This window comes from Cebus imitator, unplaced genomic scaffold (assembly GCF_001604975.1).
Source record: "Cebus imitator isolate Cc_AM_T3 unplaced genomic scaffold, Cebus_imitator-1.0 Scaffold30, whole genome shotgun sequence".
NCBI classification, from domain to species: Eukaryota; Metazoa; Chordata; class Mammalia; order Primates; family Cebidae; genus Cebus; species Cebus imitator.
Genome location: NW_016107345.1, coordinates 925,336 through 952,887, shown reverse-complemented (window position 1 = coordinate 952,887; position 27,552 = coordinate 925,336). Strand labels below are relative to the sequence as shown.

The 27,552-nt window shown below is 45.5% G+C and overlaps 1 protein-coding gene across 1 annotated transcript; it reads left to right on the top strand.

Moving 5' to 3' along the window:
* The first annotated feature begins 870 nt into the window (after positions 1–870).
* On the top strand, positions 871–23,021 carry RBP2 (retinol binding protein 2). The gene is made up of 4 exons (XM_017523710.2): positions 871–1,008; positions 13,089–13,267; positions 21,081–21,182; positions 22,745–23,021. Exons 1-4 carry the CDS (start codon positions 936–938, stop codon positions 22,793–22,795), a joined length of 405 nt encoding a protein of 134 aa, XP_017379199.1. The 5' UTR covers positions 871–935; the 3' UTR covers positions 22,796–23,021.
* The last annotated feature ends 4,531 nt before the right edge of the window (positions 23,022–27,552 follow it).

Below are 27,552 nucleotides of genomic sequence, written 5' to 3'. Positions count from 1 at the left end.
GTCCAGCTTTGCCCTGACCTTGATCCAGGTGATCCTCAGCTTGCTCCTTAGGTCTTAAAACAACATCCTGCTGCCCCTCTGCCTCCATCTGACCTCCCTCCAGGCCCAGTTTCCTTTTAGTAGAATCATGTTCCCAGAACACACTTTTCTCATGTCTCACCCTGCTGTTTGGAAGCCCACAGAGCACTTCCCAGGAAGCGAAAGAGAGTTAGGCTCTCAAGTCAGGCTCCAGCTCTCTTTCAAAGCTGACCTAGCATACTGTAGAAGAAAAGGATTTGGAGCCCAACAGGTCTGAGTTTGAATCCTGGCTCAACCACTTACAAGTTATGATTAGATGTATGACATAACCTCCATGATCCTTTCTCATCTGCCAAATAAGGATGGTTAAACACAACTCACAGAGCTCTTGTAAGCTGAAACAAGATGAAGTACGCAAGCTACCCAGAGTAAAGTAGAGCTCTACAGGTGTGAATTCTGTCTTTGCAGTTTCACCAGCCTTGCTGCAATCACTGGATTCATGGCTGACAGACTCCAGGCTTGAGGTCTGGGTGTTGGTGACCCATGGTGCATGTGGGGTAGACCCCGGTTGTTTGTTTTCCTCCAGTGCCGGATGAAATGTTCTGTGTGGGACAAGGGGCCCTGTAGGGACTCAACCAGCCAAAAACTGAGCTGTTCTAGGGCCCTGTTTATGGTGCAGGACACTGGGACGCCCATGCCTGGCCACACCAGGACTTTGTTCCTGGGTTGCCCATAGTCTTGCTGAACTTTGCAAGGGAAAGTTCTTTTGAGTTGTGCTTCTGCCCTTTGAACCTATTATCTTCAGAGTCATAAACCTGGTCCACTAGGCTATAAAAGCAGCTCATTCCAACACATTCTCCCTGCAGACTGCTCCTTGCCATCCGTCACACACCCTCACTGAACTAGAGGCCACCACCATGACAAGGGACCAGAATGGAACCTGGGAGATGGAGAGTAATGAAAACTTTGAAGGCTACATGAAGGCCCTGGGTAAGGAGGAGATGGGATGGGGAGGGAAGCTGTTATTGGGAGTATTGTGGTCTGGCCCTCCAGGCAGGCTGCTAGGGAGACCTGTGTGCAAATCCTCATGCCTCATATATAGCTGTTCGACATTAGGCAGATCATAAAAATTCTCTGAGGCTCAGTTTTCTAATTTGGAAACTGGGAATAATGATAAATGAGACTATGTCTAGGATGCCTTGGCACAGTGCCTGGCCCATAGAAAACATACACTGAATGTGTATGTTAGGAGGACACACCCACAGAGAGTGAAGCCAGTTTGAGAGGGTAACGCAGTCACTCCCCTGGCTTGTGACCTCCATCTCTTTAATAACCACTCGGACCTGTATTATCCACCAATGACCCCTGTGTTGCTCTTTTATCAGTCTCGTAATAGAGAAGCAGAAAAGAAATAGCTAGCACATCTCTCAGCCTAGGGAAAATCGAGCTCATGGAAGGCCACAGAGGCTTTTGTCAGATAGCACAAACAACCCACTGCTTATCTGACTTCTGAACTGGGTACCAGGCCAAGGGCTGCCAATGAGTGTGTCCTGAGTTCACCACAGGACGGGTTCCCTGCGGAGGTGGCAGAAAACACACAGCCCTGTCCGCCTACGGGTTCTACCTGAAACCAGAGTGAGTGGGTCCACAGAGGGGAGCTCACAGTTGCTGGGTGGCTGCTGTGCTCCAGGTGCTGAGAAAGGGGCTTTGGTGGCACATCCTTATTCCCTCCCTCAGCAGCGTCTTTATCTCCTCTTCTAGCTTCAAAGTTCTCCACATACGGAGTTACTTCGCTGGAACCTCCTCCACACGTAGAATGAGAAAAATGGCAGTGGATGGAGTTAGAGGCCCAATAGTAACTTGGATATGATGGTGGGCGGTCTCTCCAAGAGTGGAAATCATGAGGTTTTCTTTGTGATAAACTTCTAGTTTGAAAATGTCCACCATCTCAACGAACAAGGAGAGCTGTGATAAGTTCCATAAGCTAAGCGCTTTCTTCATGTTCTTTAGACAGGTTTCCAACACCGAGTAGTGTTCTTTTTCATTTGGTTAGCAGGATTTTTACCTCAATATGCGTGTGGGAAGGAAGAAAGAGACAAAACTCCTCCTACCAGAGCCCCATCCTCAACCCTGTTGCACCTGTGTTTCTCAGTACCAGGAGTGGCCAGCAGAAATGGCATTCTGACTCTACACATGAGTAAATGGATTGGAGCGTAGCTCAGAACCAGAATTCTGAACAAGATTATACAGATGAGGATACCAAAGCAGAAGGGTCAGCGTAGCTGCGACTAGAGCCCAGGGCTTGCTCTGGGACCTTGAACCAGTGTTTTAACCTTTTGGAACCTCAGTTTCCTCATCTGCCAATTAGGGATAACAGCCCCAGCCTTATCTGTCCCTCTAGGTGATATTGGATATAGTTGTGGTTTTGAGCAATTGAAAGTATTTAACAAGGGTTATTTGGAAGTTTCAAGGATTCAGCAGTATGCCGAATAAGCCAGAGTCAAGTAATATAATTAGAAAGAAATCTTGTGTATTTTGCTGCTTATACTTAAATAATAAGAAATCCTATGATGACTTAGATTTAAAATCTAGGCTCTGTTTAGTTTAATAGCTCTGCAGAGTGAACCCCTAAAGCCCAACTCTCTAGGCTTAAGGTGGGACGCAGCATTCCCAGTATCCTCTTTCTCCTCCTGGGGGTTGGAAGGATGCAGAGTACACCATCAGCTCTCTCCAAGAAACCCTTCCTCTAACAACAGCCTTCCTCTGGACTCTTTTCATACCAACTTATACCTTTAATGTGAGTGAGGGGCTAACAAGTTGTGAATGTGATATTTGGATATCTTCATCATTGAGGTTTCAGATTGAACTTCCTAATTCTCCTTGGTGTCAAATATTTATTGTCTCTTAAAGCTTCAGCCAAAACTTCCAATTTAAAGTCACATTACATTGATTTCACTATAATGAGAAAATTGTTTGATCTCTTTGTCCCATAATCTCTGCAGTATAAAGTGTTAGGCTGACACTCCACTGATTAAGATTAATACCACAGGTGGCACTACTAGCTAAACCCAGAGTGTGGGTCTGTCGGTGCCTGGTTTACCTAGCTGCTGACAGCCCAGTGTCTCAGGACCCCAGGAACTTGCTCCTGCTCAAGCCCATGATACCCTGTGCAGAAATGCCTCACCCAGAGTCATCTTATCACCATTGAGGTGGGACCCCTTGTTCTTTTCAACCTGCCATAGGAAAAAGGGTGGGGCAGCCATGGCAGTGATTGAAGACAGGTCTCAGGAGTTCAGCTAGAAGCAGGTGAGGTAGAGCCACCCCTTCAATCTAACCTGCTAAAAGCAGTCCAACAGATTTCAACAGTTCCCTCCATGCCCAGGCCACAAGGCAGAGTTGCTTTCCCAACACTGAGATGTCAACAAAGCTTGCCTTCTTTACCCTTTTGAGCAGTGAGACCCTGGACATTTGGGAAGAGCATGTGTAGACATCCCCAGATGTGTAACTCGAGTTAAGGATGATGCCTATTCCCTGTCTAAGAATTATTGATTTCTAATACTTTAACCCCCAGCACTAGAGAGTTCACTTTTTCTGTGGGCCTGAGTTGTTGGTTCAGTAAGGAAAGAGCAACTCTATTGAGATGTGGGGTTGGGCAGTAAACTGGCTTTATCGCTAGGCCAGTGACTCACTCCACACACTGCAGAGTAACATATCATGGAAAACTTTGGGCTTGCCACAAATGACATCATTAAGAGTTCAAAAGGTGAGTGAGCCAAGGGTCAATGGTACTTCCTCTCCTGCCTTCTTAGGCACCTGGTGTTTCTCAAGGCCCCAGATAATTTTGTGACAATGAAGAAACCAGTTGGTGAACACTTTTGCCCTGAGGAACTTGTCATGTCCTGAAGTAGGTCCTCCTTCAGGTCAGATCAGGGGATGAAGGAGTTGGTGGGGTAGTCTTCATTTTAAAGGGGAGACCAAGGAGGACAGATATAAGGAGCTACCAGTAATGTGAAAGAATGCTGGGAGAGAGTCCATTAACTCTGCCCAGGTGGGACTCATTCAACTCCTCCACCAAAACTTTAGAAGGTGCCGTCTGAAGCAGAACCAGTCCTGAAGTCTGTTCGCAAGGACTTAAGTTACAGCCATGCACAAACGCTATTCCTGTTTTTTATTACTGCACAATGAATCACCCCCAAAATGTAGTGGCTTGAAATAACCACAGTCATTAAATTGTTATTTCTCATGGTTCTGGAGGCTGACTGGGTTCACCCCGATGGTTCCTGCTCAAAGGCTCTCATTTGGTTGCAATTGGACAGCAGCCGGGGCTGGAGCCATCTCAGGCTTCCTCACTCACATGCATGTCTGGCAATTGGTGCTGGCTGGCAGCTGAGACCTGAACTGGAGCTTCAACATCTACATGTGATCTCCCCATGTGACCTGGGTTTTTTTCACAATATGCTGGCTGTGTCCAAAGAGAAGAGATAGAAGATGCATGGCCTTTTATGACCCACCTTCAGAAACTACCAGGTACCACTTCCACCATATTCTATTGGTGGAAGTGGTAGAAGCCTGCCTAAATTGAAAGGAAAGGGACATAGACCCCACCTCTTAGTGGGATGAATGTCAAAGTTGTACTGTAAGAACAGCATGTGGGATGAAAAGTGTTGTCGCAGCCATTTAAGAAAATATAATCAGCCACAAATGGGCCAATTGAGATTCTATGCCCTGGCTCAAAGGGGGCTATAGTTTCAATAGAACAATAGTAACAATAGGTGTGTGCATGGTGGTGAAGGGAGCTGCAGTACATGGGGTCAGTGAAGGCTTCCTGAGTACTTCTTGGTGGGGTTTTGAAGGAAGAACAAGAGTTCTCCAAGCAGAGATGGAGTCAAGCACACCCCCTTGGGCATGTGCACAGGCATGGGCCTGGGACACCAGAAGGAGTTGTATTACCAGAGGGTGAAGTGCAAGGAGGAGGCAAAAGAAGAGTCTGGAAGAGCAACAGGATCTTTAAGTCAGTATGTCACACATTAACTTCACCTTGCAAGGGGAGAGCCTGGGAAGAAATTGTATGCAGAGGAGGGAGACACTGTCAATGCTCACTCCGACAGCCTTGAAATGAATAGACCAGCAGACTGTCAGAGAGCTGAAGAGGTTGTTACAATGGCCCTGGGAAGGTGTTGAGAGCATTACCCAGAAAGGGTGAACAGGGAGATGTCCAGAGCAGGAAATAGACTGGATTTGGTGACTGGAGGAGGAAGAGTCAGCCGAAAATGAAAAAACCATCATATAACTTTAACCAGTGAAGATGGGGAAGCATGTGTCCAAAAATTAGATAATGTTAAATTTATACCTCTTCTAGGAAATTTTTATTCCATAAGTTGTAACTATGTGAGGAAAACCCATCATTTCTTAATTCACAAAAGAAGGTGAGGATTATCTTCTATGAAGAACATCTTTTTCATTTACATAAACATGCACAGACTTAGTGCAGTGGCTATCGCAAATAGTTCTAGAAGTTCTAGTGGGGCTCTGAAAGCTCCACTAGGAAGGGGGAGCCTGGAGAGACTGAAGTCTGACAGCTCCTAAGTGGTGTCTGCCAGGAAACATTTCCCGAATATGTGCCATGTGCAAAATCTCATCCTAACCATTTAAGAGCCCGATGTCTAGCATGATGGGTAAGCATGTGCACAAATTATCCTCATACCATGATACGCATCACACTAGAGTTTTATATACATTGCTTTGTTTTAGTGAATTCAGTTTTCAACAAATGTATTGAGCACCTATGACACATTGGGAAGTGCTCTAGGCACTGGTAATATAGTGAGAAGTGAGGAGGTGGTTCCCTGCCAGCATGGAGTTTGCATGCTAGTGGGGAGACAAAGCCAACAAGTAGTTTAAGATTATTTGGGGTAGTGGTAAGTGCTGGGAGGAAAATAAGAAGAGTAATGGAGTGGAGTGTGATGGGTGGTCAGGGAAGACTTGAGAGAGTGACAGTAGGGCCCAGGTTTGAATGCTGGCAAGTGTTATTCTGGACACAGGGGACAGCAAGTGCAAAGACTTTGGGTGTGTTTAAGAACATGAAGCCAGGTACGGTGGCTCACGCCTGTAATCCCAACACTTTGGGAGGCCAAGGTAAGAGGGTGATTTCACGCCAGGAGTTCACGACGAGCCTAGGAAAAACATAAGTGAGACTCCTGTCTCTACAAAAAAATAGAGAATAAAAAAATCAGCTGAGCATGGTAGCATGTGCCTGTGGTCCCAGTTCGTCAGGAGGCTGAGGTGGGAGGATCGCTTTGGCCCAAGGGTTTGAGAAAGCTGGTGCTGGGGGTTGGAAGTGTGTGGATTGGGGCGTCGGAGTACAGTGGGGGAGTGAGAGTGGAGAGGTAGGCAGAAGGCAAAGCACACACCCGCCGTATCCTGGGAAGAAAAACTGATCCTGTTTGTATTCTTTAAGGATCACTATGGCCATAGCATGGAAAATGAATCATAGGAAGGCGAGATTGCAAGCAGAGGGGCCGAGAGACCTATTAGAAGGCTGCTGTGTTGTGCAGGCAGGAAATGACCATGGCTTAGGCTAGGGCAGTGCCTGTGGAGCTGGAGAAAAGAGGACAGATTCAGCATATATTTTGGAGATAAAGCTCACGGGGCTGGGTTTGCAGATGAATATGAAGTGAGAGGAGATGATAGAAATAAATTTGGGTCCCGGGCTTAGGCCTGAATAACTGGGCAGATGACAATTCCATTGGCTAAAATGGGGAAGTCATGGGAGGAGTGAGTTTGGGTGGGTCAGGGGGGAAGTATCAGATTACCATAGCAAGGGACTATGCATTAAGAATTCTAGTTTGTATATTTGGGTTTCAGATATCTGTTACACATTCAAGTGGAGTGTTAACATTGGTACTTTGATATGGGATATAGAGCTCAGGGTACAGTCAGAGATACATACAGAAGAAATGCTTTCCATTTTGTGGGGTGATGAATCGGAAGCCGGAGAAGTGGAGAGGCTTGCTCAGCCACGTGTGGCTGGGAAATGATGGAGCCTAAGACAGGAGCCCGGGCTATCTGCTTCTAACACCCACCACCCTTTCCTCAGCACTACCCTTGGTGGGGGTATGAAACGTGGAGGCAGGGAAGAAAGAGCTTCGTTGTGAACAAGTTTGTCCAGATGAAGGCCTCCAAAGTAAAAAGGTAGGACCCTCAGAAACATTGCAGGAGAGTCATTCACAGTCCCTGGGTGAAAATGAATAGGTAGGTAGATAGATAGATAGATGATAGATGGATAGATAGATAGATGTCTGATGCTCCGATGACGAATTTGTTTCATAAAATCTGGATTCCTGGTGGTGCTCACAAGTCAATGAAGTTATACACCTTGCCAAAGTCTCTACTTGAACCATGTGGTACCTGGTAGGACTTTCAAAGGGGAAATGCTGAGAGATAGAAAAAGTCCAAGCAATGTTGGGGGTCATCCCTTGGTACAGGTCTCCCCTTGCATGTGTTGGCAGCACCTCCACCCTAATCTCCATCCCCCTAAGGATGCAGTAGACTAAGAATGGGGAGGAGAAACTGTGCAGCAGGAGCCTCCCCAGGGTGTCCAGCCTGCCCCCAGTGCATAGGAGGAAGCGAGAGGAGGAGGCAGGCAGGGATCCGTCTAATTCCTTTCTAAATGTATTCCCTTGAGGAGGAAGTGGCATGGAAAAAAGGAGAAAATTGCTCTTCCACTCTGCTTCTCACAATTGCCTAAGAGTGCCAACGATTTGAGAATTAAGGAGTCCAAGTTTGAAGCCCATCAAAGCTGCACTTTAAATGGTTCTCAGATTTCATATGATGAATACTTGTGCCTCTCTGCTGTTTAATTTACAAAGAGCACCTGCCCTTTTCGCCTGCAGCTTTAGCTTTTTTCACAAGCACATTACAAAGCATTTTAATGTTGAGTTGCATACTCATATTTCACCTTTATGGCTTGTATTGTTCAAAATGCAGTTATGAAAAGTATGCTTTAATAAAGTCACGTCAGTGTTGTTTTTTTTTCCTTCTGCTGCAGCTAAAAGCCATATATATTATTCAGAAATACCTTGACTTTGGACCTTTCCTTCTGAGATAGAAATTCATTTCACCTGGCTATAAATCAGACTCAGAGATACCTTTAATCCAGAAAAGCAGATAAAACATACTCGATAACCCTGTTGTTACAGTACCATACCAGGAACATAATTTTCTCTGCAAAGTACAGAGAAGAAGTGTTTTTATAATCTCGTGTGTGTGTGTGTGCATGTGTGTGTGTGTTCATTCTACAACTGCAGTTAAACCCTTTGGATTAGAAATATCATGAGTCCACCAACAGAACATTTGGCTGCCTTCCCTGGGGCAGAGCAGAGGCGACATGATTTACTGGGTTGTGCAAACACCGAAGGGTGGCCAAGAGGCCAAGCCATTTTTCAGTTCAGAAGAGAAGTGATGCTTGATTCCATTTGCATGGTCTTCTAATAAGATTCCTCCAGCACTGGTCAGAAAGATTGACTAGGGATGGTGTTTCCAGGACAAATCAATTCTCTCAGCAATAGATATTTTTAGCTATGATCTACCTTTCTATGCAACCAGGGACAAGCAATAATTTTTAGTAGTGGGGAGGGGTTAGTTGTAAATAGCAAAAGAATGTGTAAAGAAATTGTCAAGAGTGCTGTCCTAACTGGGTGTCTCTGAACCGTCACTTAAATTCTCAGGGCCTCAGTTTCCATATCCATTGAGTGGAAACAGACTTGCTCTCAGAGGAACACTTCAGTTCTAAATTTCTCTGTCACTTTTAATTCTTCCTTAGTGGTTTTTCCTAGAGCCCTCCCCTGTCTTTCTGGTGAACAGATGACCTATGCTTTTTCTTTCCCATCTCCCAACGATTGTTCCAGAAGTATGGTTTAATACAGCTCAGATCTCAGAACAAAGGGCGAGAGGAGCTAAAGTTGGTTCTACCCATCACCAAACTACAGAGTGAGGAAACTGATCCACGCAGAGAAAAGTTTCACCAGGCTGGATAAAATGACTGTGGGACAGACCAAGGCTCTGAGAGCAAGGGAGTGTTATCAGCCGCCATTCCCACTTCTCCTGCGGAGTCCAAGTCCCTTAAAAAACATGAAGTGCAGACAGCTGTGGCGATGCATAAATATGACCCAAGGATTTCATTCTAGACTGAATGCTGACTTGGTCCCTACTTGACCCAAACAGACAAGGTCAAGAGTGGATGGCAATGTTCACTGAACACTGACAAGCTACTTGGTACTACGTAAAGCATTTTACCATTATTTTTACTGAACCCACACTGTAAATAGTCTTCTGAAGTAAGCATTCTTTTCCTCATTTTCCCACAAAGGAAGAGTGATTTCTCCAAGGTCACATAGCTGGGAAATAAGAGACAGTGTTGTACCTGCATCTGCCCCTTACCCTTACTCATTGATACCATGGTTTGAAACTTTAGCATGCACAGAATCACTTGGAAGACTTGTTAGGACAAGCAGAGCCTGGCCCACAGAGCTCCAGGGTGGGCCCCAGTGTTGCATTTCTTTTGTTTTTATTTATATGCATTTATTTAGAGGCAGGGTCTTGCTCTGTCATCCAGGCTGGAGTGCAGTGGCACAGAATCCACATTTCTAACAGGTTGCCAGGTGCCAATGCTGCTGCCAGCCCAGGAACCTCACTTTGATAATCATTGTCCTGGCCCTTGCTGCCTCCACTACCCAATCCATGGTGTTTCTTGAGCACTTACTATGTGCCAAGCTCAAGTCCTGGTTCTTTGGTGTGGGGGGACATGGAGCAAGAGGATGGCATCGTCCTTGTCCTCATAGAGGTGAGACTGCAGGAAAGAAGAACGAACTCCATGAAGAATGCAGGTGGAGATGCCTAGTCCTGTTGGCAGGTAGAGAGGGCAATAAAACTGTTTGGCCTGAATGGCAGGTAAAGAAGGAGGCAAGAAAGAGTAGGAGGAGGCAAATCTGCGGCTGTGTCTTATGAGACTTGGAAAGCTGGGATGAGAGTGGCAGGGATTCAGAGAGCAACTGTTCAAGGGGTAGATGGAAAAACACAAAGGACTCTAAGGAAATTGGCTGGTGAGATCAGGGGCTTCATAATGATTTTATGATTATGGCAGCCTCCATTTACAGAGCCATGACCACAGGCTGCCAGCCTCTGGGCAAAGCTCTCCCAAAGGCCATCACAACTGATCCTCACAACAAGGTAATGCAGTTAATAACAGCTCCGCATACGGCCACTGCCCTCTGCTGCTTTAGATCTGGAACCAAGCATCCAGCGACAGGACTGAAGCTGGACACACAGATGTCACGGATTGCTAGACTGTGTCTTTGGGGCAGAAGGAGAGAAATAGGGCTGGAGTGAGACATGCCAGCCTCTTGCCAGCTCCTCTGCCTGCCACAAGTATGGGCTTGTGCTCACTAGAACAAGGAAGATGCCCTTCAGTGGTTTGTAGCAATTTTAAGGAGGGGCTCATTTTTTAAGTAAGAAATACTTGACCACTTGGTCCTGCCTAAACAGGCCAGTAGTTACCCTGAAGAGAGAAAAACTAAACAGGTATTTTATGATTGCAAAGCCAAGGTGGCTGAGATAAATGTGTCAGAAAGGGTTTCGTGAGCCCTTTCCATAGTAAGTTGTGGGGGACCCCTCCACAGAGGAGTTCCATGCCCACCTAAAACTTTGAAAAGCTACATCCTGTACTCTCCCTCCAACTTGGAGTTACAAAGCACCTTTCCTATGTTAAGGAATCTATGAAATTCAACACGGCAGAAACCAGCTTGTCTTGGTTTTAATTCCTCATCTCCCAAACTTATTTTCTCACCAAACATCCTACGGAGCTGCACCTCATGGCAAACACAATGGGGAAGTGGGGGCTCTGGGAACACTGTCCAAGAAGACTAGAAGAATTCACAGTACCAAAGGCAGCCGAGATACCATTCGTCTGACCCGTATCCCATGCCTCACGGGCTGTGTGGCTTGGACGTGCTCGTATACAGTTCCGTAAGCCACAGAGCTGAAGCTGCACGAGACGTCAGATAATGTACCCGGCTGGAGTGCCATTGCTCCAGCTCTGACTTATTATACACCTCTAGGCCTAGAAAACAGTTGTCGTTTGGTGGGGGACAGTATGCAAGAGCTCTGGAAAACAAACCGCCTCAAGCAGGGAGGGCTCATCCAGCTGAATCCCACAGCCCCTGCGTCTCCAGGGGAAATTTGAGTCAGAAGTTACCAGTATCTTGAGTAGCCACGGAAAGTGCACTCATGGGGATGATCTCACTGGGCTACCCCAGAGCTTGGGGAACACAGCACTGGCCCTGGAGACAGACTATCCTGAGTTCAAGTACCATCTCAACTGCTTCCTCACCATATGATCCAGGGAAAGGGACGCAACTTCTTTGAAGCAGTTTTTTCCACACTGGTAAAATGAAGATAAAATAAAACTTACCTTGTGGGTTTGTTTGAAGAATAAAATGAGGAAGGCTTCCCAAAGGAGGGCACACTCTGAGGCACCATCCCTGGTTAGTTCCAAAGAGTGTCTTATATTGCCACCCCAAATATTGCTAAGGGTGCACACAGCATGGCTCACAGATTCAGCTTACCTAAAATTCAGCTCCCTACGTTTCCCCATAAAACTAGTTCCCTCAGTTACTTCCCTGGCTCTCACCTTAATCATCCAAGCTCAAAACCACTGTTTCCTCCTTCCAACTCCATCTGTCTACACATCCATCCAGTTACCAAGCCACTGTGATTGCTGTTTCAGCCACGTATGTTTAGACAAGCAAACTAGCCTCTCTAGGCCTTCACTTCGTCATCTCTGATGTGACAAGGAGGCACTTAAACCGTAGTTTTCAAAATTTTTAAACCATGGAAGCTTTGCTCCAAACAGCCTCCTATGACGAAGTTCAAAATCTGAAATCACTGAGCTCTACTATCCAGAGATTCTAGGCCTGGGATAAGACCCAGAAATCTGCAATTTTTACATAGTCTCAGGTGATTCAGAGGAGAACTGGCTTTGGGACCCCCTGGTGAGTTCACAGACGTGGAAGATACTCGACAAATAGTAGAGAAGGAGCGGTCAGCCAGGTGCCGGCATTTGTGCAGCAGCTCGTGCCAACTTGAACTTACTTTTCAATTTAGGAGACAGGCATATAATTCTTTGACCTTCCAGGTAGCTAATATTACTTAAAATTATTCCATCAGGCTCAAATCTGACTTTTTTTAAAATGGAAGCTTGTAACTATCCCTCCCTGCTGTGGACATTAACAAAAGTTTTATAAGTTTCATCTTTATCCATGATTACAACTAGCGGTTTCCAAAGTATTTTTTCTTTTAAACCATGAGATTTTCAGAGAACTCTTAGGAGGATGCCCAATGGGTCAGATAGAATAGAGCTGCCGTGAGAGACAGAGAGAGAGAGAGAGAGAGAGCGTGTGTGTGTGTGTGTGTGTGTGTGTGTGTTGGAGAGCTGCAGCTTAGGGGTGAGCCCTGCATGCTACCTCTCCCTCCCATCAGGGATGCTGAGGAGGTGCTAGGAGACTCTTAGATTTCCCCAGCAACTCACTGAGATGCTCAACTTGGCCACAGGTAGGAAGCTTATTTCCCACTTAAACAAAGACAGTAGGCTGTGTACAATCTGTGTCTCTAGCCATTTTTTTTTTTTTTTTTTTTTTGAGACAGAGTCTCACTCTGTCGCCAGGCGCCAGGCTGGAGTGCAGTGGCACAATCTCAGCTCACTGCAACCTCTGCCTCCCGAGTTCAAGCAATTATCCTGCCTCAGCCTCCCGAATAGCTGGGACTATATGCACACACCACCACGCCCAGCTAATTTTTGTATTTTTAGTAGGGACGGGGTTTCACCATGTTGGCCAGGATGGTCTCGATCCCTTGACCTCATGATCTGCCTGCCTCGGCCTCCCAAAGTGCTGGGATTACAGACTTGAGCCACCACACCTGGCCTGTATCTCTAGTCTTGAATGTTTGGTCTTGTTAAAGAAATGAATGAGTCTGGCTGAGCACATCATAACCTCCACAACTCCCTTTGCCAACAGATATTGATTTTGCCACCCGCAAGATTGCAGTACATCTCACTCAGACGAAGGTTATTGATCAAAATGGTGATAACTTCAAGACGAAAACGACTAGCACGTTCCGCAACTACGACGTGGATTTCACTGTTGGAGTAGAGTTTGACGAGCACACAAAGGGCCTGGACAACCGGCATGTTAAGGTACTAAATGAGGCTCTACTACTTTCTCACTCACACATTCTGTGTGGGGGCTGGCTGTGAGGTATCATGATGAAACAAAAATGATAGATACAACCTGGGGAAAATTAGGAAAGGGAGATCCGGATGGCCTTAACCATGCTGGCAATGAACACTTACTGAAAGTTTAGTAGGAAAAGGCAGGCCAAGGAGGGGTTAAGAGCTCAACGTCTCTAAGATCTCGGGCCGGGGCCTGTGAGTCATATACAGCCATGGGCCTGGCAGGCAGAGGGACGAGGGCAAGGTGAATATCACAGGGAAAAACAGCATCTGTACCCTCTGGGGAGCAAGGGCACCTGGAAAGGGGGCAGCCCTGCCCAGCACCAGCCAAGCACTACCATGGAGTGAAGGCTGAAGGTGGCAGATTTTTTTAGGAGACATAGATAAATCAGATGCTTTTATATAAATTATTGTAATTTTTGATGATTCTTCTGAGAAAGAGCAAATATAAAATAAATAAAACATCTCAATTATAGATGAGCACAACTGATTTCATTTTTTAAGAAAAGAATAATGCAAATTAAAAAGACATCAGCAAGCTAAGTGAAGTCAAGATTTATCCAGCCCTAATAACTTGCGGAAGTCTCTGGCAAGTTTGTGGCTTCTGCCCTAGCATTGCCTTAACCGATGGGATAATCTAGGCAACCCTCCATGTACCAAAAGGCTAGACTTTCACTTTTTGAACTATTCAATATAGGTAGGATCCTGAAAGCCGGCAGAAAACAACTCTGAGAGGGGAGTGGGGAGTTATCTCAAACCCCAAAAACTGGAGTTTGCAGAAAAGGCAGACCCTTGCCCACAGGAGCTGTTTGCAAATGAGGCAGAGGCACCAGGGAGAAGTGGAGAGTTGCCGGGGAAGGCAGGGGGAGCAGCAGCGCTCCCCAGCATTACTGTGTGGTATCCTTTCCCAGTTAACCAGCCCTTTTGCTCATATTCATGCTCAGTGTGCCTGTTTTTGATTTTCCAAATCAAATTACACCTGGTCAATCCCCACCAAACAGGAATAGGATAAACCCAATCTCAGTCGTATTTAAGGATTCCACCCAACCTTCCCATCATAACAAATCCCAGGGATACACAGTCCAAAAGATTTGGAAAGGCTCCTGGCTTGTCATTTATCATGGTTGCAATTGACTGTTCACTGTCTATGCCCATGCATTTTGTACAAGGTGGGCAGTTTGAATATTCAAAGCATCCTTTCCCTCTGTGCCAACTCAGCCACTGGAACCTCTATCCTATCTCCCAAACTGAGGGAGGATAGAGCTCAGTACTCCAACCCCAGGGATCTGTGTTGTCACCTTCCCACCCCGGCAAAGGGCCAGCCCCTCAGGTGCCACAACAAAGCAAGCAACACCCTCCGCCCTGCCCTTTCCCTCTCACCATGAGTCCTGATATTCCCAGGGTCAGGCCACCACCCCAAGACTCTCACACTGTGCTTCCAGGAGCTCCTTCGAAGTCAGAGGTCTCAACTCTCCCCAAAGCAATGGGCACGAGCTGTCACTCCTCTCCTGCGGTGGAGAGGAAAAGCTGTTAGTATTATTTGGTGATGACTTAAAAGCCAAGACAGCTGGACATACTTTATTTCTCAGACAAGTTGTCCTGCAGAACTGATAATCGCAGCCATCAAGTCAAGGCTGAATTACATTTAGTGTTCTTTGCTAAAGAAAAGTAGGGAAATATAAAGCATGACAGAAAGTTTTCCATCAGAGCACTCTTGGTATGAGAACTTAAGATTCTGGGCCCTGGAATGTCCACTTATGGAACCCCTCCCTGAGGGGATAACGGATCAACAAGCCTTTTCAGAATCTGTGAACCATGTGACTGAAAAGCCAATTCATTGGACAACAGAGTTGCTAGGAAAATTGGTCTCGGCATTTTTTGCATCACTCTGCTGTTCCAACCCAATCAGTGCAAAATGATTCATTTTCCCTCGCCTTTCCATTTTGGGTGTGGGCTTTTGAAAAGCAGGTCTGTCCTCTCTGACTTGATCTTTTGTCACCTTTGATGGTAGGGAACTTGCTCTTCCTAAAATAAATCACCCTTCCAGCCCTTAATGGATTCCACGTGTTAACACCACTCCTACCCTTCTTCTGCCTCTTCATGTTCCATTTTCTCCCCTCTTCAGGATCAGCAATTAGCCCTGCACAGAGAGAGAATCCTCTTTCCCACAGCTTGCCTCCTCTTTGCCTCATCAGAAAGCCAGAGTGAATGCACACGCACACACACACACACACACACACACACACACACACACACCCTTGGTAGCAGGTAAGACGTACCCAGGACAGTTTGCCCAGCCCCAACAATGAGTCATTCCCATGAGAATCGCCATGCAGAACAGATACCCAATAACTACCTACTTCCTGTAACTTCACTGGAACCCTTCAGCTGGAAGGGGATGCTAGAGACTGGGTGAATCTCTTTCTCTGATTGTTTGAGTGATTCATTGATTTTTGAGACAGAGTTTTGCTCTTGTTGCCCAGGCTGGAGTACAGTGGCTCAATCTTGGCTCACTGCAACCTCTGCCTCCGGGATTCAAGCAATTCTCCTGCCTCAGCCTCCCAAGTAGCTGGGATTACAGGTGCATGCCACCACATCCGGCTAATTTTGTATGTATATATATATTTTTAGTAGAGATAGGGTTTCACCATCTTGGTCAGGCTGGTCTCGAACTCCTGACCTCAAGTGATCCACCTACCTTGGCCTCCCAAAGTGCTGGGATTACAGGTGTGAGCCACCATGCCTGGCCTCTCTGATTAACTTCTGTCACCCACACTTGGTGGCACGCCTGAGTGAACACGTACACACGTGTGAGAATGTGAGGATACGTATGAGCATGTGTGTGGTACTCCTCATGCTGTTGTTTCCCAGGGCTCCATGTTTCAACTACTTGGTCACCCTACGAGCCCTCTGGAAATCTCCCCATTCAGCAGTGTGGAGGAGAGTCACATATTGTGCCCTGTAGTGCCCAGTTCTATGCCAGCCCAGAGCAGACGCAATGAAACCACATTGATCACAGAGTCAATTCTCCTCTGAGGAGCCAGGGACCCTCTTCTTCCTTCCTGTGGATCCTATGTATTCCCAACTTCCTATCTGAGCTGATTTCTAAGAGAATTTAAAGCCCCTTTCAAAACCACACAAGCCACCCCAAAGTAAAATTAAATTAAAATAAGTAATTGATATCCATGTAATGGAATGTGGATTATATGCAGCCATAATAAAGAATGAAGGACAGACTCATGCTACAACATGGATGAATGTGGAAAATGTGCTAAGTGGGAGAAGCCCCACACAAAAAGCCACATATTGTGTGATGTATATGAGATGTCCAGAATAGGCAAATTCTTAGGGATAGAAAGTGGCTTCCCAGAGACAGAGGATAGAGGAAATGAATAGTGACGGCTAATACTTAGGGGCTCCTTTTGGGGAGTAAAGAAAATCACCTGATTCAGATATGGTGATGGTTACGCAACCTTGTATACTAAAAGCTACTGAATAATGTATTTTAAAAGGGTGAATTCTATATTTTGTGAATTATATCTTAATAATAAATAATCAGTAATTGAAATTGGGGCAGACAGTAAGGGCAGGGAAAAGCAGGGATAGACAACAGCAGTTAGAGCCAATAATGACATTCTGATGGCAGAAGATGGGAGCCCCCAGAAGAGGGGTGGCAAGCAGGGAAGCCACCTTCCTCCAGGGGATGGCACCAGGGGCTGTCAGACCAGGGCCCTGCAGGCAAATCCAAGAACTCTTAAGTGAGGGCAAGTGCAATGAGGAGGGCTGAGCATGTGAATACTGTCCTTCAGTGCTCTTAAAGAGCTGTTATTTTCCAAAAAAAAACCAAAAACATTGGGAGGCCGAGGCGGGTGGATCACGAGGTCAAGAGATCGAGACCATCCTGGTCAACATGGTGAAACCCCGTCTCTACTAAAAATACAAAAAATCAGCTGGGCATGGTGGCGCGTGCCTGTAATCCCAGCTACTCAGGAGGCTGAGGCAGGAGAATTGCCTGAACCCAGGACGCGGAGGTTGCGGTGAGCCGAGATTGCGCCATTGCACTCCAGCCTGGGTAACAAGAGTGAAACTCCGTCTCAAAAACAAACAAACAAACAAACAAAAAAACAAAAAAACACATTTTGGAGAGTAATTCAAACTTACAGAAAAGTTATGAGAACATAACAAAGAACACCTGTATACTCTTTATCAAGAGTTACCACATTTTCCCCCTTTGCTTTATCATTTGCACATACTTTCTTTCTAATATACAATTCTTTTCTGAGCAATCAGATGCCTTAGCCCTAAATAGTTCAGTATGTATTTCCTAAGAATTAAGATATTCTCTTGTAAAACTGCAGTATAGTTATCAGGGTTGTATAGTTTAACATTGATACAGTACCTGTATCTCATTTATCATAAAGGACTGCATTAAGCAATGTTAGCTTTGGAAACTGTGATAGTGGAAAGCATAGCGGGGGCCCAGGTTTCTTCTTCAATTCTGTGTATAGCTATTGCCCTTGGAATGTACTCCTTCTTCATCCCCTAGTCAAGAGACAAGGGCTTTCCTTGCTTGTATCCATTTCCTCAGCCTGATGATCTTTTAAGGAAATTTAGCCTCTTTTTAAAATCTCTTCTGAAGCAGGGATGAAGGGCACCAACTAAAAGCAAATTAAATGGAGAAATTCTAGTTCATTTAACCATTCTCTTCTTTCTGCTTCTTATTACTTTTATATAAGAGTAAGGCTATAATATTGTAAGCGTTACCATAATTTATTGGCAACCAGTTTACTTTGGGGTCAGAACAACTTTTAATCTTGCTGTCCAATATGAGTTATTAAAGCAAAATATTAGGACAGGCCCCATGCACTAACATTTTTCTCCTTCCTCCTCCCTTCCTTCCACAAAATTTGCTAAGCCTCTACTACATGCCAGGGCTAAGTAGCTAGTGATAATATGATGAATCAGATGCTCTCTCCTGCCTTCAGGCATTGTAAGCCTTCTAGGGAAGGCAGACAAGTAAATGAGCAATGACCATATAGTGTCCATATTGATGGATGTGTGTGCACTCTGGTTGGACCACAGAAACTAAGGCAAGGAGACAAATGGATTTACTTCAAGATTATGTTTCAACAAACAGAGATTCATTCAACAATACTGGTCACTGTGCTGAATCTGGTGTTGCAGAAATGAACAGCAGATACAGCCTCTTCTTCATGGAGTTTAGTTCTATTGGGGGAGACGGGCATCAATTCAACCAACATGTATTAGGTGTTTATCACGTGTGAGACAAACTGGGAGTAAGAAGGGCAGAAGATGCAGTCCTTGCCTAAATTGAAGACATGAGTCCTTTGTCATCTGTTTAGTGGAAAACTCAGAGTCCAAGGCTCATCACAGATGATTACTCCAGACAACCTCTTCCTCCCAGAAGAGCAAGGAAGGTAACCTATGAATTGAGCTTCTCCAAGACCTTTAAAGATGTGAGGTTTAGGATGGCCCTGAAGGAGGAGGAGACCTTTTTTTTCCTTAGAAAACATGTAGAATTTTATTTTCAAATTAGCTTTGGGAATATGAATACATGCAGATGGTTTTAAAAAATCCAAAAGTAATTTTCTTTCTATCCTAGCCCCCAGCCACTCAGTTCTCTCCTCAGGGACAATCACTATTTAGGGTTTCTTTCACTTCCTTGCAGGAAGCATGTACAAACATATACATGCATAGACACTTCCCCCTCCCTACTTTCTGCACTTGGCTCTGCTCCTTGCTTTTTTGACTTAAACTATACACTATGGCTATATTCTTTCAATGACTGCATTGCAGGGATGAACCATGCCATATTTAACTAGCCACCCACTGACAGAATTTACGAAGCTTCTAGTCCTTTGCTGTAACAAACAATGCTGTGATGCACTGGGGAGTAAAATGAGGAGGAATAAAATTGCACATAAAGTATGTAATATGGTCAAGGTCAAATATTATTTTAGAAATAGGTAGATTTAACGATCTGTAGAAAACAGATTTGTACAAAACCAAAAAACAGGCCCCAATGTATGAGAACACTGGGAAAAAAAAAAAAAAACCACAGGTCAGTTTATCACCAACTGGGTTTACTAGATATCAAGGAAAATAAACATCTGGTCTTTAGCATAATATTGTTCAGAGAGGCATAATATAGTTTGCACAGACTTGGAAGAAAATCAGCTAGCATCCCCGAAAACAGCACAGACACAGAACCATTCAGATGGGAATGACGTAATAATCTCAGGAAGTGCGTGGCTAATTTGGGCACAAAAGTGGTTGGCCCTGTGGGACCACCTAGGGGTAGTACAGATTATAACACGTACTAAGAGGCGTAAAAGTGGAGAACAGAAGGAGGAGAAATTTGAAGAGTAAATTGTTTATAAATATGTGCACAGGGGTTTGAGCACACTTGCGATCCAGCAGGGCTATGGCTTCTCCAACCTGCCGGCCAGTGTAGCCTGGATGTTCAGCACATGTTCTGCTGCTACCCCTGTGCTGTGAACCAGTTGGCATTGCTGCTAGGAGGAACCCATGGACCCGGAGAAGGTCCATCCATCTGGTTCTGGATAAGAAGCCTGGCACCGGAGCCATCTAGACAACCCCTGATTATTTAGGGAGCTCCCCTGCCTTTATTACCATCCTACAATGGACAGTTCTCACAGTGTGATTCCTGAGGAAGAAATTCCCAGAAGTAGAATTTCTAGATCAAAAAGTATATGCAGGCCGGGCGCAGTGGCTCAAGCCTGTAATCCCAGCACTTTGGGAGGCCGAGATGGGTGAGTCAAGAGGTCAAGAGATGGAGACCATCCTGGTCAACATGGTAAAACCCCGTCTCTACTAAAAATACAAAAAATTAGCTGGGCATGGTGGCGCACGCCTGTAATCCCAGCTACTCAGGAGGCTGAGGCAGCAGAATTGCCTGAACCCAGGAGGTGGAGGTTGCGGTGAGCCGAGATCGCGCCATTTCACTCCAGCCTGGGTAACAAGAGCAAAACTCTGTCTCAAAAAAAAAAAAAAAAAGTATATGCAATTTTATATTTTGAAAGGTAATATAAAATTGCCCTCCAAAGAGATTTATATCCCCACGTGCCACGTATAAGAGAGAGCGCCTGCTTCTCTACTCTCCCACCAACTCAGTGTATTACCAAACTCTTTAATCTTTGATCACATCTGAAAAACAAAGTCTTTGTTTGTATTTCTCTTATAACGTATGAGCCTAAATATCTTTTTTTATGTCTAGAAGCCATCTGCTAGGGTTCTTTCCCCCTTGTAAGCTGTTGGTTCTTGTTCTTTGTTAACATGAGCTATTAAGATAATGACATTTTTCTTATTGATTTACAGGAGCCCTTTACATATAAGAAAATTAAAAATTAAAAATTGCTGATATATTGTCATTTTTCCCCAGTTTATTATTTCTCTGTTGACTTTGAGGTATTTTCCCCTTCCAGAAATTTTACTTCATTATATAATGAAATTTTTCTTCTCCCCACTGATTTGAAATGCTATCTTTACCATAAGGAAAAATGGAAGAGTAGAATTCCTTAAAAGAAAACGGAGGAAGCCAAGATGAGCTGGTTTGGCTGGAATGGAGGGTGTATGTGGAAAGTGACATTAGAAAGATCTTGGCTCCCTGAGGCTGAGGGCTCTGCCCTTTGAACAAGCAGGACCCTGAAGTGGCTGCAGGAATTGCAACTGCAGATTTAGATCTGTTCAGTCCCTCAAGATCACGTTTGATTTGCCTGGGAATCTGTCTTTACAGACACTGGTCACCTGGGAAGGTGATGCCCTTGTGTGTGTACAAAAAGGGGAGAAGGAGAACCGCGGCTGGAAGCAGTGGGTCGAGGGGGGCAAGCTGTACCTGGTAAGTACTGGCGTCTGCTCAGCTCCCTTCCATTGCTCTTACACATACCACTGTGGTCACCTAGCCAGGCGCTTTGACAAGAAAAATGACCCTGCGCTCCTCCCCTGAGCTCCAGCCAAATGCATGTGGTCATATAGTCAGAAAGTCATTCCCATCTGGCTCAGGGGACTCCAGGAAGAAATCTATATGGCTGTTTCTGTGAACAGCTGCAATTCAAAAGAAAGTTCTAATGCTGAGTTAGGAAGCCGAGATCCAAGGAGAAATACAGGGAGCCTGTTAAAGACCAGCTGGGGAGAAATGTGAGCCGCAGAATTTAGATGCCCTGGGGGAGGGTGGGACAGAGCCTTCTCAAAATGAGGGGAGCCTGGAAGGGAGAGGGAGTGGGGTAGGGACGAGAGGGGACCCGCTCTGCTAGGAACTGCTACAGCCATTGGCCTCTCTCCATGAGTATGTCTTCCTGACCCCAAAATATTTTAGGTTAATTTAGCACTAGAACAGAGCAGCAGGAACAATAGCTGATATCCTTAAATAACTTACGTCTGTCAAGACAGCTTAATTTTTCATTCTTCAATCTTCAAGGCACTTCATGGATTCAGCATTCAAATGGTGAAAAATTTTTTACTCCTCCATCCTTTTTTGCTCATTTGTAAATGAATGGCTCATTCAATGAATGGCTCTTCACTCATTAATTCATTCACCTTTGGAGTCAGGCAGGTACCTGGCTCCAATGTCAGTATTCAGGTTGCCATGGTACCCTTCACAGCCAGCCGTGCTTCACCTGAGATCTTTATTTTGAAGGCAATGTCAGCTGATGATATATGGGAAGCATTCATCATGTTTTCCATTGATGGCTTTCCCTACCTGCTCTGGTTTGGATGATGGATTTTTCTAATTGTAATACAATCCCCAGCAGTCCCTGTGGCTTAGACAATGGATTCATAGTCAACTTCAATGATTGTGGTGGTCCTTCCCACACTCATGTTTTTCCCTCCTCCTTCAAGGATCAGTGAGGGTCAAATAAGGCCTGGGGCTCCTTCTATCTGGATGAAAAGCAATATCTTCTTGGCTGCACAGGTGAGCCTGGGAAGGCCCTTCTGCAGCTCACACCCTATGGGTACCTGTGCCACCGCCAACAAATGTTCTAATCACCAGAGGGCAGAAAGCCCACAGGCTGGAGGAGCAGCTCACTGGCCAGCATCTTTTAAGGCCCGTATCTTCCAAACACTTCTCCACTCTAGGTCCTTTCCTGCCTCGTGGCTTCGCTGCCTTTTATAAATTAGGCCACGTTACTTTAATCATGGGAGTAGGAGAAATCCTGCCCAAGAGGGTCATTTCTTTGCATTTTTCATTTTTATAGTTATTCAAGCTCAATTCAAGTGTCAAAATCAAATTACTGCTACCTGCAGGGCATGCCTGCTGATTGGGTCTGTGAGATGCCCTTTGCCCAAAATGCCTAAGTGTCCTCTTTATTCCAACCTCCCACCCCTAGACACCAAAGGGCCTGAGGCCTGGGCAAAAGAAAGACCTGGTTTGTTAGCCCCTCTCCCACTTTGATGTTGCAGGAGCTGACCTGTGGCGACCAGGTGTGCCGTCAAGTGTTCAAAAAGAAGTGATGGTGACATGGGAGGCCTGCCAAGCACGACCTCCCCACCGCCCACACAGCGTTCTCTCCTGGCTTTAAGAAGCAGCTGTGGGGACCTTCCCACTCTTGACAGAGCCCCATGAAGGAATCTGGATGGGTTTTAAACAGAATGCGTGTGTAACAGTGATAGATATATTCTCCTCCTCTGAAACCTAGCATTAAATGGAAAAACAAAAATTACTCCCATACTTTGAAACTATTTGTATCGATCTCTATTTATTTCTAGAGCTGTCAGTTTTACCCACAGGCAGAAGAGGTGGCTATCTGTGTGGTTTTTTACATGGCTTTGTGGTTGCTGTTTATTAATTTGTTTCAATTTTTTATTTTGTTTCTTTTTTCTTAGTGTGCTTGTTGGTTTGGCGGGGAGGAGGGCATTTTAGCTGGAAACATTCTATGGCCAACACAACATCTGCTACTGATTCTTGAACATCCCTCGTTTGAGACTCATTACTTTGGATAGCATGTTATTTCTCCAAAGTTCTATTTCAGGAGATATACGTCTCCCAGTTTGCACCTTGCCCTGAGCAGGCTGGGCAGAGCTATTCCAACAGATCTGCAGTGCCAGCTGCTCTTGGCCCAAACCAGCCCTCTCCATCAGCCCTGTGCTGTAGAGGGGGCCACTGACCACATGTCTACTCAAACTCAGTGTGGTTTCTCAACCACAGCCACATGCTAGGTGCCACAAGATCTGGGGCCAGGAGGCCTGAGTTCAAGTCCTGCCATTTCACTTATTAGCTGGGTAGCTATGAGCCTGTCATTTGGTCTCTCTGTCTTCATTTTCCTCTACCATAATATGGAGAAGAGACAAAACTACATCTCCACTGGATCACTGTGAAAATTAAGCAATTTGGCCAGGTGCAGTGGCTCATACCTGTAATCCCAGCACTTTGGGAGGCTGAGGCAGGCAGATCACGAGGTCAAGAGATCGAGACCATCCTGGCCAGCATGGTGAAACCCTGTCTCTACTAAAAATACAAAAAAATTAGCTGGGCGTGGTGGCACACGCCTGTAGTCCCAGCTACTTGGGAGGCTGAGGCAGGAGAAATGCTTGAACCCGGGAGGCAGAGGTTGCAGTGAGCCAAGGTCACACCACTGCACTCCAGCCTGGCGCCTGGTGATAGAGTGAGACTCTGTCTCAAAAAAAAAAAAAAAAAAAAAAAAAATTAAGCAATTTAATACATGCAAAGTACTTGGAACGGGCCCTGGTATGTGGTAAGGGTTCAGTCCCTGTTAGCCCTGATCCTTCTGCTGAGTTACTTTCTCCACAGTCTCAGGGGTCCTGATAAGCAAATGCTAAGTAGAGATAGGTCTATACTTCCACAACCTTCTGGTGCCTTCAGAACATTAGGTTCATTACTCTGAGCAGAATTGTATTTTGCTGCTGGGTACACAGATGGAATAGCACACCTGGAAGGACAGAGTGGTTAATGCGGACAGATTTGTGATGGATCATTCACAGGGTCCTAAGTTCATGGGGTCCTGCAGGTGAAAGGCTATCCCTCATCCTTCTGTCCCACCATTAGGCAAGCATTCCCTTTGTAAAGCAGGTTTATCCCCACAGGAGTAGTGCATGGTGTTAGCACACATTGGTATGATTTGAACGATCAGATCTTTTCATTGTTCCTGACATCCTAAATGGGATTAAGGGGATGGATAGAAAGGCTGCAATCCAGCCATGTGGCCCAGGGCCAGCCTTGGCTCAAGCCCTTTGATCAAGCCACCGTGCTATGGGCCTCCTGGCAAGCTGTGCTCCCAAACAACCATGCCATGTTTCTGGAGAAAGAGAGCCAGGAAAGTGCCTGGCTGGAGCCACATGTTGGCTGGGAAAACAGAGGAGGCGGAGTCCTCTCACATGCGTGGCCTTTTTGGTGCAGTCAGTGAGAGGCACTGGAGAGGAAGGGGAGCTGCCTGAGGAGGTGCAGACCCCCTCTCCTGGGGCAGACAGGGACCAAGTAGAGGGACCAGTGAAGTGGGCCCTTTGTCCCCGCCTTCCCAGAGCTTTCCCAAGAGCCCCTTCCCGCTACTATCACTCCACTCAGGCTTACCTTTGCTCACCACAGGCTCAAATAAAGTCTCTTCTGTCCCTCAAGAAACAGAATGAGGTTGTGTCTGAAACTTACTGGGGACTGAGTCATTTAATAGGGTTTCCTGCACAGGTAAAGGGTTAATATTCTGTGCAGGTAAGGGCTTAGTATTTATTAATGATGTTTGATCCTGGGTTTTGCGAAGTATATTCTAGGAAGTATTAGTCCCTAAGATTCTGTGAGAAGGTTTATGTTCAAATAAACTTTAGAAATTTGGACTACTATATCTCCTTCCTAGAAATGTACAATGAGAATTAGCATTTTTAAAGCTCTGAAAAGTCCTGTAGCAAAGACGCCCAGCCTGAGACCATGGAATCCCCTTCACCCGGCAGAGTTTCAAATCCACAAGGTGATTTGGAGGCAATGAACTCATTCCCCATATGTGCATACCACTTTTTCAATTATGGATAGCAACAATATAATTTAAATCTCTCATTATCCAAATGTGATATTCTCAGTGTATTTTTTTCCACAAATGAAAAGTAACTGAATGAATTAGCTTACATATAGTATGAAAGACTCGTAGCGGCTATATTCATTCTACTGATAATTGTTTTTCAAAGAAGATGCATCTGAACTCAGAGTAGGAAAATTTTAGGTCCCATTGAAAATCCTGGACATCTGTTTTGGGCCAGGGCCTTCCTTTCATTCCAGCACTCACTATGGATAGGCTAAGTCAAGTTGCCTCTCTCATATTTCTGTTCCCCCAGTCTGTTTCAGAACCAAACCATGGCAGGAATGCTTCACTCCAGCACCAACAAGCCTAATCAGGAATAGAGTAGAAGAGATTAACTCTTGAGACCCATCTGGGGCTTATACTGAGGAGGGGGAAGGCCAGTGGGAAGCACTCTTGGAACCTTAGAGCCTCACCTTTAGGGAGCATCATGAGACACATTGGGCTTAGCTGTTAACCAGTGGGGTCTGTTCTTCAAAGTTAAAGAAAACCTGACCTTGAAAGTTAAAAAAAAAAAAAAAAAAAATCCAGGCTCACAAATGGGCAGCATTGCAGGGTGACACAAGCTTGGACTTTGGCATCAGCCCTTGATTCAAACACAGACCTCGTCACTCTCCGGTTCTGTGACTATGCAGCAGTTACTTCCCCTCTCCGAGCCTCCACTTTCTCATCTGTAAGGTGAGGATTACAGAACCTGCTTCATAGTAAGTAGTAAGGATTGAATAAGACCCTGTGGTACATACAGTGCCTAAAACAACAATCAGTTGTCTCCCTATACACAGATTCTTCTCCCCAGTCTCATATATTTATCCATATTCATACATATATGATGAGGTGATGATTTCCTTCATGAAAACTCTTTGCTTTCTAAGAGTTTTAATACTGAGATCACTTACTAGAGTCATTTCCAAATGTGAAGATCAAAGAGAAGGACTTATTAAAAACACAGATTCCTGCCCCCTCCCGTGCTCCTCTCATCTGGTTCTGAGGTCAGGGACAGGGCTCTGGACTCTGGACTGTTTCAAGCTTCCCAGGTGCGTCCACTGCAGGTGCTTAGCAAGTACACTGGTAAATCCTGACTTGTTTATCCAAAGCACGATCATTTTAAATGTATTCACACGTGTGTACACCCACATTCTCAAGCAAAAGCCCAAGTCCACCTCCACAGGTGAGTAAAGTCAGTGGCCAAAGGTCATGTGAACCACTCACCCATCTTTCTGCCAATGCAGTATTAGGTCCCCCAACTGTGTCCAGCAAGTTCTATAAAAGAAGCGATGTCGCCCTATCTAGCGAAGCTTCATAATGGGGGAGATGTTTAGGCTCTGGATAATGGGGGTGGGCGATAGGAACAGCGTATAGTGGAGAAGGAACCAGCAGAAGCAAAGGCGCAAGGCAGAAAAAGGCAAGGAGGGCTGGGGAGAGGTGGGGTGGGAGTTCTTGCCTATGGTGGAAGGAAGGAGGACCAGGATCTGGTGTGGGAGGGGGACTGTTCTTTCAGGCTCAGGTATGTCATGAACATTTGTTTGGCCTCAGTCAGTGCACCATGGGAGCCAGAGCCTCTGAGGAGAGTGATGTATCTGGGATTCTGTGACTCAGAAAATGATACCCCAAAGTATGGCATTTTGGTGTGCTGAGTACATTGAACAAAAGGACACTGGAAAGACCTCAGAAGCAGCCTCAGAACCATGGACTCTTTGACTTTCTGCTTCCTATCTCTCACCCCTCATTCTCCCTCAAAGCAAGTCAAAGAAACATAATTCCACTTCCCCTAAATGGGTCAGAAAAACTGCAACCCCTCTCCTCCAAAGAAAGCAATGAACCCTGGAAATATTACTCTGATCTCCTCCTGCCTTTCTATCTAGAAACTGGCCCTAAAGAAATTCTCCGACCTCCCCTTGTCTGACATGAGATCATAAGGCCCTCATTCCAGAGGGGGTCTGCATCACACCTAGAAGGAAGAAATGCCACAACAGAGAGGCCAAGGAGAATCTGAACAGACAGGCCTTGCTGGGTTTTCCCATTCAGCCTATTACTATTGGATTATACTCTTTTTGTCCGTACAAAAAGTACACAGCTGTCCACTCTTCATCAAACCTAAGCATAAAAAACAGTTTTCCCTGGGTCTTGGGGTCTTCATTTTTGAAGTCTCCCATATCACATAAAAGTTTGATTAAATAAACGTGTTATGCT

What these genes read in the sequence shown, in the direction of transcription:
- RBP2 (XM_017523710.2), top strand. Translation starts at nt 936, where the DNA reads ATGACAAGGGACCAGAATGGAACCTGGGAGATGGAGAGTAATGAAAAC. An exon ending in TGGACAACCGGCATGTTAAG is followed by an intron (nt 13,268 to 21,080) that starts GTACTAAATGAG and finishes CTGTCTTTACAG; the next exon opens with ACACTGGTCACCTGGGAAGG. An exon ending in AGGGGGGCAAGCTGTACCTG is followed by an intron (nt 21,183 to 22,744) that starts GTAAGTACTGGC and finishes TTGATGTTGCAG; the next exon opens with GAGCTGACCTGTGGCGACCA.